This window comes from Musca vetustissima, unplaced genomic scaffold, assembly GCF_032173495.1.
Source record: "Musca vetustissima isolate MV318-11 ecotype Yass unplaced genomic scaffold, APGP_CSIRO_Mvet_v1 utg7804, whole genome shotgun sequence".
NCBI lineage: Eukaryota > Metazoa > Arthropoda > Insecta > Diptera > Muscidae > Musca > Musca vetustissima.
The window spans coordinates 758,617-771,971 of record NW_026887929.1 but is presented as its reverse complement, the minus strand read 5'-3'; the positions used below and the strand labels follow the sequence as shown (position 1 = coordinate 771,971).

General features: G+C 31.8%; 1 protein-coding gene across 1 annotated transcript in view; it reads left to right on the top strand.

The window, feature by feature from the left end:
* Positions 1-13,355, top strand: part of LOC133335723 (DNA fragmentation factor subunit alpha-like) — a 62,878-nt gene that overhangs the window by 24,547 nt on the left and 24,976 nt on the right. The window contains exon 2 of the mRNA XM_061544023.1: positions 11,936-12,151. Coding sequence (XP_061400007.1) covers positions 11,936-12,151 — 216 coding nt within the window. The remainder of the gene's footprint in view (positions 1-11,935; positions 12,152-13,355) is intronic.

Below are 13,355 nucleotides of genomic sequence, written 5' to 3'. Positions count from 1 at the left end.
TTAAGGCCTCACAAGGCGTGGATTTAAAAAAAATGTAAGGCCTCACAAGGCGTGGATTTAAAAAAAATGTAAGGCCTCACAAGGCGTGGATTTTTAAAAGAATATTTTTCTAAGGCCTCACAAGGCGTGGATTTTTAAAAGGATATTTTTCTAAGGCCTCACAAGGCCCCTAAGGGGGCGTATGATTATTGACAGACCTAATACGCCCCATGGTATATCTGTAGTGAACACTTCTTCATTTACTGAGGATAAATTTTTCTCCCCCGATGAAAAATTGTATACTTCCTGCAACCGTCATCATCGCGCACACAGAATTAGTAATTTATTATAACAGGTATTAAGACCGACCGACAATGTAATGTAAATGTATGTGTTTGTATGTCTGATAATGATGTAATTACATGTAATTATTTAACCTCATCCTGCTCGCTCCGACATGCATCTGATTCAGCCATATAAAAACGTCGAGTCGTGTAAATAAATTTACACATTAACAAATAACGGAAGGCAACAGCACATTTGCCAATGGGTCTATCTACACACATCTGGATGCAGGTTCGCAAGGACCCACATATGTGTGTGTGCGCGTGAATGTGTGTACTTCGATGATATGCAGGAACTTTCTGCATGCACACCCTCACATACGTAGGCAAACACATTCGTATCGTCAACAGCAAAACGTGTTTTCATTATCATATTTCATGTAAATTGCTATTTATTGAGATAAATTATTTAAAAATGAAGACACCACACAACTTGTTCGAAAGCAACAGCAACAGCAAAAACAAGAACACCAACAATCATTGGATAAACATACCCGTACACACACGTGTACACCGACACACACGAATGCAACTCTATTTACACAATAGGCTGGTTGGTTGATTATTTAAACAATGACAGAATGAAAATGCATTTTTAATATTAAATTCTTTATATGTGGAGAGAAATCAATGTTTCGAACTTATCAATCACTCACAGATTTATTTTTTTGGATTATTTCAAATTGGCTATTGTTGTGGGATAGGATATTTTAAGATCCGGCAGAAATTCTGTCAATATGCAATGTGCATTTTAATACACTTGAAGAACTATATTTAACTTCCTGTTTAATAATTATGATTAAATAGTTTACGCCATTCCAACTACCAACCCTTTAAAGATTTTTTTTCTGTCATATCTGAAAACTTATTTTTATTGTATTTGAGATTAACTATTCCAAGTTTTTGCTCGAATTCCAACTGTGCATTTTAATTAACCATCTTTAGTTTTTACGCAGAAAATAATAGTGTTCTCCTACTCATACTACACGTCAGTTACACAAAGCTTAGTTTGCTATTAGCTGGACGGAGAAAAAAAAATCGTCTACTTGTTTACAAAACTAGTAATAAAATCTTCTGAAATAGAAATTCTTGGGAAATTGCTATCATTTCCCTTGCCCATTAGCAGCTATAAAAGTTAAGGGCATTTTCCTATTTTTTGTTGGAATAAAAAATATTAACAAGTCACGTCATTATCAAGTCCATAGAGCGTATGGTAAATAACAAAGGGTACACAGGAGCGTATGACTATTGACACAACTAATACGCCTTGGGATATTAAAGAATAAAGTTTCTCATTAACAGAAAAATATTTTCCATAAAAATCATCATCTTCAGTAGCTGAGAAAAACTTTTTCACAGAAAAAAAACCCTTTTAATAGAAAAATTCCTCAGTAGCTGAGGAGGACTTTATTCTATAAAAAAAATTCCTCAGTAGCTGAAGAAGACTTCTTTCTATAGAAAAAAATTGGTCAGTAGCTGAGGAAGACTTTTTTTCTATCGAAAAGAATTTCTCAGTAGCTGAGGAAGACTTTTTTCTATAGAAAAAAATTTCTCAGTAGCTGAGGAAGACTTTTTTCCATAGAAAAAAATCCTCTGGTCCCTGAGGAAGACTTTTTTCTATAGAAAAATATTCCTCAGTAGCTGAAGAAGACTTTTTTCTATAGAAAAAGAATTCCTCAGTAGCTGAAGAAGACTTTTTTCTATAGAAAAATAATTCCTCAGTAGCTGAGGAAGACTTTTTTCTATAGAAAAAAATTCCTCAGTAGCTGAGGAAGACTTTTTTCTATAGAAAAAAATTCCTCAGTAGCTGAGGAAGACTTTTTTCTATAGAAAAAAATTCCTCAGAAGCTGAGGAAGACTTCTTTCTATAGAAAAAAATTGGTCAGTAGCTGAGGAAGACTTTTTTCTATCGAAAAGAATTTCTCAGTAGCTGAGGAAGACTTTTTTCTATAGAAAAAAAATTTTCAGTAGCTGAGGAAGACTTTTTTTCTATAGAAAAAAATTCCTCAGTAGCTGAGAAAAACTTTTTTCTATAGAAAAAAATTCCTCAGTAGCTGAGGAAGACTTTTTTCCATAGAAAAAAATTCCTCAGTAGCTGAGAAAAACTTTTTTCTATAGAAAAAAATTCCTCGGTAGCTGAGAAAGTCTTCCCTGTCTTTATTTACTGAGGAAATCTTTTTTCTATGGGAAAAATCACTGAGGATCATTTCCACAGTATACAATTTTTCTATGTTGAGGAAAACTTTTTAGTTGCACATTTCAATAGAATACATAGTGACGTATTATGTTTGACAATAGTCATACGCCACCGGTACAATTTTATATTGACTGAGGAAGACTTATTCTATTCTATTCTTTTAAGTTTTACCTTGGCAGATTAGGTGAAAGAATTCCTTTAGAAAATATGGAACCTGTTTTTTATAGAAAATCATCAAAATAAGCTCGAAAGAAAAAATCTGTTCTGAAAAGGAATGTTCTGGTGTTATGCCAAATGTCCGAACCTTGACACGGTTGAGTTTAATTCGTAGATGCAATTTCGCAACAATAGTCGACATAAATACAGTTTATCAAGTAAAGAAATTTGTAAGCCACATTGTCCAATATGCCTGATGAGCCGCTTAACCAACGGCGAAACGCGTCGCATAGTGGTGGGAGTGTAGTATCTCTCTGGTTTTCCTTTTCATTGCAACTCCGATAATGTAGCTCATCTCGAAAGAGAAATTAATAAAAAGTGAAAAATTCTCAATGAGAAATATTCTCAACAGATGAGATAGAGTGTTTTAACTTGGAAAAAATTCCTTAGCAACTGATGAAGACTTTTTCCTATAGCAAAATCCTGGTAGTTGGTTATGCCTTTTTTAAATAACTACGATTTTAAAATATGTCCCCTAGGGCGTATTATTTATGTCAATAATCATACGATATGCAGGTATTTTAAAGACACATGACATTTTTAAGAAGCTGAGAAAGTATTTTTCTATAAACAAAAACTGCGGAAGATTTTTCTATAAAAAAAGACTGAATTATGGAGGAATCGGTGAGGAAAATTGTTTTGGTAAAAAAATATTTTTTTCCAATATAAAAAATATTGTTTTCTTTAAAAAAATATTTTTTCTTTATAAAAGAATGCCTCATGTTTCGATAGAGAAAAATGGAAACAAATTCAATAATAAAATAATTCTGGAAATAAATCTATCCAATAACTCTGGATGAACTTTTCAATGGAAAACATCGTAGCGTATTATGTATGATAGAAATCATACGGGCCTTTGGAACAATGTTAAATGTACCTAGTGACACATTACTTGATTATGTTCATTCTCAAGTCAATTCTTAGAAATTTTTTATCTGCTTTATGATATACAAATCATATCACAGAACTTTTGAATTTTTGCGCAAGAATAAAATGTTTGCCTCAAAGTAATTACATATCCATTGACTTGAAAATATGTTCCCAGTTTTTTATTTGAGTGTATGTTTTTTTCTAATTCAATAAATTTAAAATAATTACCGAGAATTTTTTGTAATGAAAATATGTTTCTAATAATGAGAAAATGTCTCTTTCTATGGTTTTCTTTAATATCCAAGTGCGTATTAGTTATGTCAATAGTCATACGCTTCAAGGTACCCTGGTCTATTATTAATACGTTCTATGGAATAGATGATGACTTATTATTTTTATTTGAAAAAGAAAATGAAAGTACCTATAACTTTTATAACTACTAATGGTCAGGGGAAAATTATAGCAATTTTCTCAGCATTCCTATTTCGGAGGATTTTATTACTAGTTTTGTGAACAACAGCATTTTTTCTTCCAGCTAATAACAAACTTGGCTTTGTGTAACTGACGGCTAGTATGAGTAGCAGAACAATTAATTGCTGCGTAATTATAATGCACAGTTGGATTTCAGCACAAAACTTGTAATAGTTAATCTCAGAAATATAAATAAGTTTTCAGATATTGCAGGAAAATTATAGCACTGAAAGGAAATGGTTATATAAGGCGTATGAGTATTGTCAATACGTATACGTCGGTATTTAACATTAAGTTATTGGTCAAAGTGCGTTTTGTTAAAAGAATACACTTAAAATTGTAAACTGAAATTTTGTCCAATGTGTTATTACACCTTCTTCACAAACATTTAATAAAGAGACTCATATTTTTTCTAGAAAATAAATGGAATGGTTATATAAGGCGTATGAGTACTGACAAAACGTCTACGTCTCAATGTCACATTATTTTATTGGTCGAAGTGGTTTTTATTTAAAAAATCATAAACTCAAATTATTTTCCAAAGCTACCAGTAAAAATAGAGATGAGAGGAAAAAAGGAATATATTTTATGTGGCGTATGAGTATTGACAAAACGTATACGTCTCCCTATGGCACTTTAACTTATTGACCTAATTGTATCTTAATTAAAAATATTCTTAGAATTTAATTAAATTACCAACATTTGTAAATGAACCTGAAAAATATTAGCAAGAAACCACACTTCTGTCAAATAATATTTTCAAAATTAAATTTATTAAAACCTTAATTAAATAGTTTTGCCACGAAATTCTCATTTGTTGTGTTTAATGTTCCGTTTTAGTATTTGACACATTTCTGTGTGAGGTGATATAATTAAATATATAATATATATGTAAATGTATGTGAGTTTATGCAAAATACATATATTTTTTGAAAACCATAAAACTATTAAATATACGAATACATTATGGCCATTATATATTTTAATAACGTAAGCAGCATATAAAAGTGAGTCAGTGTGTCTATATTCCCATGGTTAGTTAGAAATTGCAAGTGTGATATATATTCCAAAAACAAAATCCCTCTTCCATCACGCCAAAACCCCTGCCTCCATATTAAAAACAAACTAATGGGGGGTTTATTTGCATTTCGAAATTGTACACATGATGGCGCCTAAAACTATGCAATTATTTTGTCAAATGGCAAGTGTATTTGCCACAGTTTCTAGTTAACGGGGTTATTGTTTGTATGTGTGTGTGTGTGTCCAAGTGTGTGTGTTTGGCTGTGAGTGAATTGTGCGGATCACAATTGACAGTATTATTAAATGGGTTTTAAGCAACTCTTCTCTCACCCCACACACACACATACCATCGCCATCATCAGCATCACCACCTTTTATGGCTGCTGGCCAGCCACAGAGTCCTGTTATTATCAGCCTCCAAGAGAACATTAAAACATTTGTTATTGCAACACAATGTCATCATTATAGTTAACCAAAAATAAGCACCAGCCATGACAATAATGGAAAAATCGTCATCATCAACATCTGTGGATGGTTGTGGCGATTGTCATTGCCATCACCACCGCCACCAATGAGAATACATTGCCAACAACAACAATGACAATAACAACACCATAATTTGTATTGTTGTCATTATTGTACACCGGCAAACGGAAATCATTTGGAAAACTGTTGTAGCCTTAAGTTGAGTTGTTTATTTGTTTTGGTCTGGTTCATATTTGGAATGTTTGTGTGCAAAAGAGGAAATTTTTATTTTACAATTTTGTCACACTTTGGAGAATAATTGTTATAAATTGGAAGCGGGAAATTTTTCACAAAAATAAAACACATTCATTATAGGCCTAGAAGGAAATATGAAAACTATTTTTCTCTGAAAAAAGGAATATAATTGAACACAGGACACGAGGGCGTATGATTAGTGGTAATACGCATACGCCATTGAACACGGAATACCGGTGCGTATGAGTAGTGGCAACACTCATTACATGAAATGAAAAATTTGAAGATTTACGTAATCATAAAAATAAAAAAATAAATTTTAGGGATTGAGAGCAACCAAAAAATAATAAATTATCAAAAATATGTTCCCTAGTAAAAAACTAAAAAAATCAAAAAGGTTACTTGTGAGTATGATTAGTGACAATACTCATACGCCACCAGACCATTTACATGAAACGAAAAATCAGGAAATTTTTTAAGTTTTACACCATTATAAAATTTCAAAAAAAAAAAACACGGACATTTTAAAAACCTGTGAGCAGAGCAGTATAGTCGGACGGGGCCGACCATACCCTACACAACTACCACGAAACTCTAACTTTCTGCGGATGTTTATTCAGTATCTGGGCAATATTTCGTGATATTTGCACCCTCTTGCCCGATAAGAGGTCAACAGCACCTCTTCCTTACACTACAATATATTCCGATTATTACTAATATTCATTACAGCCCTTTTTCGGTCCATTTCATCCCAAAATTATTATCAGATCATCACAGAAATTTATAGGCGTTGTTCTTGACCACAACTGGAATCTCATGGAAAATTTCAAAGCGATCAGCGCTATATTTCCGCCCTCTAGTGTGGTAATGGGTTACTAAATAATATCTCAGTACGTAAGCATCTGTAAATATTTAAGTTTTACATCGGAGTACATACGACAATATAACTGGTATTAATTTAAAGGCCAACCACTCATCTTTGATGTACTATCAACTTCTCGGCTCTATGTCCTTCAGGAGTAAATATACACGCCATAGAACAACAATTTTGTAAATTTTCACACAAAAGTCAGGGTTCATTTGACCCGCTAAATATTGACCGATTTTTATCAAAACAGGCATGCTTGTTCTTTGGCTCAATCCCCTTCTCCATATAAAAATTTGAGATGTTTGGGCCATAATTGAGGCCTCTGGAGCGAGAGAAAAACCGATAAAAATTAAGTATTTGGTCCATTTCATCCCCTAAATATTAACTGATCCAAAACAATAGGGTCTTCATTGGGCCGAACCCATCCTTCATGCAAAATTTCCTGAAGATTGGTCCAAAACTGTGGCCTGTATCATGTTTACAAATTATAATGGACAGACAAACGGACGGACACACATGTCTAGTTCAACTCAGCTAGTCGAGATATAACGATCGGTATACTTAAAGGTGGAACTAGGACCAAAATTTCGCGGCGTTACAAACTGGGACCCTGACAACAAAGTTGTGTAGGGTATACATATCAAAAATATTTACCCCATTAAAAATAATAAAAAGGTCACATGTGCGTATGATTAGTGACAATACTCATACGCCACAATGGCATTCACATGAAACAAAAAATCAGAAAATTTTGAAGTTTTACACAATTATCAACTTTTCAAATAAACACTGACTTTTTAAAAAAATAAACAAAAATTTATTGTGGACTTTGAGTAGCAAACAAAAAGAATTATAGAAAATACTTTTCTTAGAATAAAGCCAAAATGTAATAAAACAGGATTCTGGTGTGTATGATTAGTGACAATACTCATACACCATTGCACCATTTGCATATCATTATAATATTATCTCCCAAAAAAAAAAAAATATTCTTATTATATAATTTAATTTTATGGTTAATATATTTATTACATAAATACAAACATATATATTATATATTTAATTATTTCATCTCTCTGAAATGTGTCAAATACTCAAACTTGAACATTAAAACAACAAATGGGAATTTCGTGGGAAAACAATTTAATTGAGGTTTTAATAAACATCGAAAATATTATTTAACATCAGTTCAGATTTTTGGGAATAATGCCAGTATAATTTACAGATATAGGAAATTAATTAAATTCTAAAAACATTATTATTCAGACACAATTAAGTCAATAAGTTTATGTGGCATAGAGATACGTATACATTATGTCAACACTCATACGCCCTATATAAACATTTAATTTTTCCTTTAACATAAAACCTTCTCGATAACTATGGGTTGGAAATTTTGTGCATGTAAGGAAGTATTTGAGAATTGATAGACTTCGGGAATGAAATTTTAATAAATGAAAAGCAGAAATAGAACGCAAAAGGACAACATGATTAATAAATATTTTATGCTTAGATGCGTATACGTCTTGTTAATATTCATACGCTCTATATAACCATTCTCTCTTTTACCTTTTTTCGGCAACTAATCTTGGCGTATGTGACAGAAATTTTGAAAAATTTTAAATATTGAGGAATAAATTGGAAGCATTTTAAAATAAAACATATTTTCTATAGGCCAAAAATATCAAGGAAAGGAATTCTTAACAGCTTTTCTTGGAATGAAGCAAATCAAATGGTACACTGAGGCGTATGATTAGCGACAAAACTCATACGTCACCTTACCACTGATATGTCAAGGTGCATTTCACCCCTACAAATTTATATTAATTGTGATGTGATTTTACAAAATCACGGCACTTTATCTTATCAATTTTTAAGATGGAGTTACATAGCTAATGTGACAACCCTGTCAAACAGTTTTGACAAACGATAACCGTAAAAAAATAAAACAAATTTTCCATTCTGCTCTTTTTTTCAAATGTTTTTCCTTTTCTTATATTGCTGCTGGTATACGTTGTTTTTTCCATGACTTTGAAAAAAAAACGAAAATCAAAGCAAAGCAAAAACCTAAGGGGACAATTCAACATCAAAGGATATGTAATTACTTTGAGGCAAACATGTCATTCAAGTGCAAGGATTGGAAGGATCTTTGGTATGATTTGTAGTTATCTTGAAAGCATAAAGAAGATTATAAATTGTATAACAATTGACTGGAGAATGAATACACTCAATTAATGTGTGCCGTATATTTAAAATTGTCACATGGGGGGCGTATGATTATTGACAAACATAATACGCCCCAATGTATTCTTTTGAAAAGTTCCTACAAAGATATAGTATAGAACATTTTTCAGAAAAAGTATACATATATAAATCCACGCCTTGTGAGGCCCTAGAAAATATTTGAATATAAATCCACGCCTTGTGAGGCCTTAGAAAAATATTCTTTTACAGATTCATGCCTTGTGAGGCCTTAGAAAAATATTCATTTTAAAATCTAAAATTCCTCTTAAAGGTCTTACAAAACTATTCTTTGATATCCACGCTTCTATTGATTTTAGAAAAAATAGTCTTTGAAATACACTCTTCTATTGGTCCTAAAAAATATTCTTTAAAAATGTCTAGGCTTTTGTTGGTCCTCGAAAAATGTTTTTTTAAAAATCTACGCCTAATTGGTATCTGAAAAAATATTGTATAAAAAATCTTCGCTTTTTCTAGACATTTAAAAATGGAATTATGTGGTGACCATTGTGGCGTATGACTACTGTCACTACTTATACGCACCATTGTTCTCGGTATTATTTTTTCTTTGTTACGTAGCATTTGTTTCTCTCTTATCTCTGTAGTTTTTATTGTTTTTTTTTAATTATTTATTCAAGTTAATGTGACATAAACAGTTAATGAGGATTTTTTTCTACAAAAAAAAACTTCCTCAGTTACTGAGGATTTTTTTTCTATAGAAAAAAATCTTCCACAGTTAATGAGGATTTTTTTTCTATAGAAAAAAATCTTCCACAGTTAATGAGGATTTTTTTCTATGGAAAAAAATCTTTGTCAGTTACTGACGAATTTTTTTTGTAGAAAAAGACTTTTTCAGTTACTGAGGCATTTTTTCTATAGAAAAATATTCTTTTAAAAATCCACGCCTTGTGAGACTCAAGAAAAATATTCTTTTAAAAATCCACGCCTTGTGAGACTCAAGAAAAATATTCTTTTAAAAATCCACGCCTTGTGAGACTCAAGAAAAATATTCTTTTAAAAATCCACGCCTTGTAAGACTCAAGAAAAATATTCTTTTAAAAATCCACGCCTTGTAAGACTCAAGAAAAATATTCTTTTAAAAATCCACGCCTTGTAAGACTCAAGAAAAATATTCTTTTAAAAATCCACGCCTTGTAAGACTCAAGAAAAATATTCTTTTAAAAATCGACGCCTTGTAAGACTCAAGAAAAATATTCTTTTAAAAATCCACGCCTTGTAAGACTCAACAAAAATATTTTTATATAAATCTACGCCTTGTGAAGCCTTGGAAAAATATTCTTTTAAAAATGCACACCTTGTGAGGCCTAAAATTAAAAATCAAAAATTCCACTTTTTTCTAGGGGAAAAATAGTCTTTGAAATCCAAACTTCTCTTGGTCCTAAAAATATTCCTTAAAAATGTCTAGTTCTCAATGTTTATTAAATCACGCCTTAGTGGTCCTTGAAAAAATATTGTTTAAAAAATCTTCGCTTTTTCTAGACCTTTAAAAATCGAATTATGTGGTGGCCATTGTGGCGTATGACTACTGTCACTACTCATACGCACTATTGTTCTTGGTATTATTTATTTCTTTGTTACGTAGCATTTGTTTCTCTCTCATCTCTTTGCTTTTTTAATTATTTATTAAAGTTAATGTGAAACATCAACCCTGAACTTTAGAAGTTGAAATAGTTTTCTTTTTTCCGGTGACCTTTCTTTTCTGTCATGATTAATGAGAATGAAGACACATAATAAAGTGAGTGAGAAAATTCCACTCACATTACTAATGATCACACATACGTACATATGTGAACGGGTGTGTGAGTAAATGAACACTTGTCATTGTGGTCAAATAAATTTATTACGAAAACTACATGGGGGGGCTTCCAAATTCATATGAGCCCAACAAAAAAGTCCTGACATTAAGGAACAAACATTATGGTGTTGTCGTTATTTTCCTGATTGGTGGTTTTGTGCCATGAAACGACGACGATTGTTCCGTCTCCTTTAAGTTCTCGTTGACATTTTGATTAATTTTAGCTGCCTGTCATTGAGTTAGTCTGAAAACCGACACCACACCACCACCCAGTGGATTGCTGTAATGAATTTTCGGCGATAATTTCATTGCTGATTAACACCAAGATCAACACCTTTACCAAGTAATTTGGTGAGAATGGCTGGTAGGAGGTGGGTAGGGAGGAGGTGCCATGGCTGCTAAGTAGCAAAAGAATCGGTGACATGCTTTGCGTGGGCATAAATCACTGCAGTGCCATTATATGATTGGTCTCGGAAATCGGCATAATGGAAACTAGACTGCAGAGGCTATTGATGGCCGTGGCAGTGGTCATGCTCGGGGTTTGACAAGTAGCCAAATATACAGCTCATTATAAATAATGATTAAATTGAATTCGAGAGTTTTAAATCCTGTGCAAAATATTGAAATTCAAAGGTTCAGAAGTAGTTAAAATAAGTAGAAAGAGCCATGGTTGCGTATGACTACTGACATCAATCATACGCAACTATGGTAATGACTCTCTCTAAGAGAGAAACTGGTTTATAATTTATTTTCTAAATTAAATTCATTCTAAATCTCTCTCTTGGGATTCAAAACAACAAAACTCATTTAAATCCATTTTTTGTATTCTCCTTTTTCTTCTTTTCGTCCTCATAAATCTCAAAATAATTATTATTAAGAAAAAAACTGGCAAGTACACTTAAGGACCTACTTAAGATGCATATTCAAAACTACTCAACAAAGTTAGATGACCTTTTTTTCGTTTTGTCTTGGATGAACAAAAGAGGGGAGCAAAAATGGCATATAAAGAGTGCAGATTACACTCTCTACCCCGTCCCCTACACAATGACCCCATTCATAGAAAAAATGAGTAATTTTGTTTTCAGTTCATCCTTTTGTTGTCCTTCTAATTGTAATATAATGTTCATATTTTTGTCATTTTCATTTACTCACATTCCTTCTCTGTCTCTGTTCTCCTCCCCTCTCCCCTCAAGGTCAAGGATATAACGCGCAACATTAAAAAAGCCGTCGTGGCCGCCTCCCTCGAAGAGATACGTGCCAAAGTTGCAGAGAAATTTGACAAAGCCGATCAGCTGGTCACCATCCATTTGGATTCGGATGGCACGGAAATTGACGATGAGGAATATTTCCGAACACTGGAGGCCAATACGGAATTGATAGCCGTATTTCCCGGCGAGCATTGGATTGATGTAAGTGAAAAAAGAAATTACCTTTCCTTTAGATAATTAGATAATTAATGAAATATATACAATATAATAAACATTTAGATAATGTATCTACAAGCTATATAATGTTTCAACATTATCCAAATAACGTAGATAATGTATCTATGTTATCTTAATAACGTAGAAAAAGTGTTTACGTTATCAGAATGACGCAAATAATCATAGATAATGCATCTGAGTTACATTAATAACGTAGATAATGTATCTGTATTACACAAATAACGTATATAATCATCTAAATGAAGCAGATAATTTATCTTATGTTAAAAATATGCAGATAATGTAGCTACGTTATCTAAATAACACAGATAATGCATCTACGTTATCTAAATGACGCAGATAATGCATCTACGTTATCTACATGACGCAGATAATGTATCTACATCATTTAAATGACGCAGATAAGGTATCTTCATTATCTAAATGAAGCAAATAATTTACCCACGTTGTCCAAATGACGTAGATAATGTATCTACGTTATACAAATAACGTAGATAATGTATCTACGTTATCCAAATAACGTATATAATGTATATATGTTATCGAAAGGACGTAGATAATGTATCTACATTATGTAAATAACGTAGATAATGTATCTACGTTATTCATATAACGTAGATAATGTATCTACGTCATTCAAATAACCTAGACAATTTGCCTATGTTATTGAAATAATGTAGATAATATATCTAACTTATCTAAAAACGAAGATAATATATCTACGTAATAAAATTAACGTAGATACATTATCTACGTTAAAAAATTACAGATATAAATTATCTACGTTAAAAAATAATAGAGATAAATTATCTACATTATAAAAATAACATAGATAAATTATCTACGTTATATAAATAACGCATATAATCTATTTACCTTTTCTAAATGACCAAGATAATGTATCTACATTATCTAAACTACGCAGGAAATGTATCTACGTCATCCAAATATCGCAGATAATGTATCTACGTCATCCACATACAAGTGATATTGTATCTGTGTTATTTAAATAACTTAGATAATGTATCTACGTTATTTAAATGTGGTAGATAATGTATCTACATTATCTAAATGAAGCAGAAATTGTATCTACGTTATCTTATGACGCAGATAATGTATCTACGTCATCCACATGAAGTTGATAATATATTTACGTTATCTAAATGGC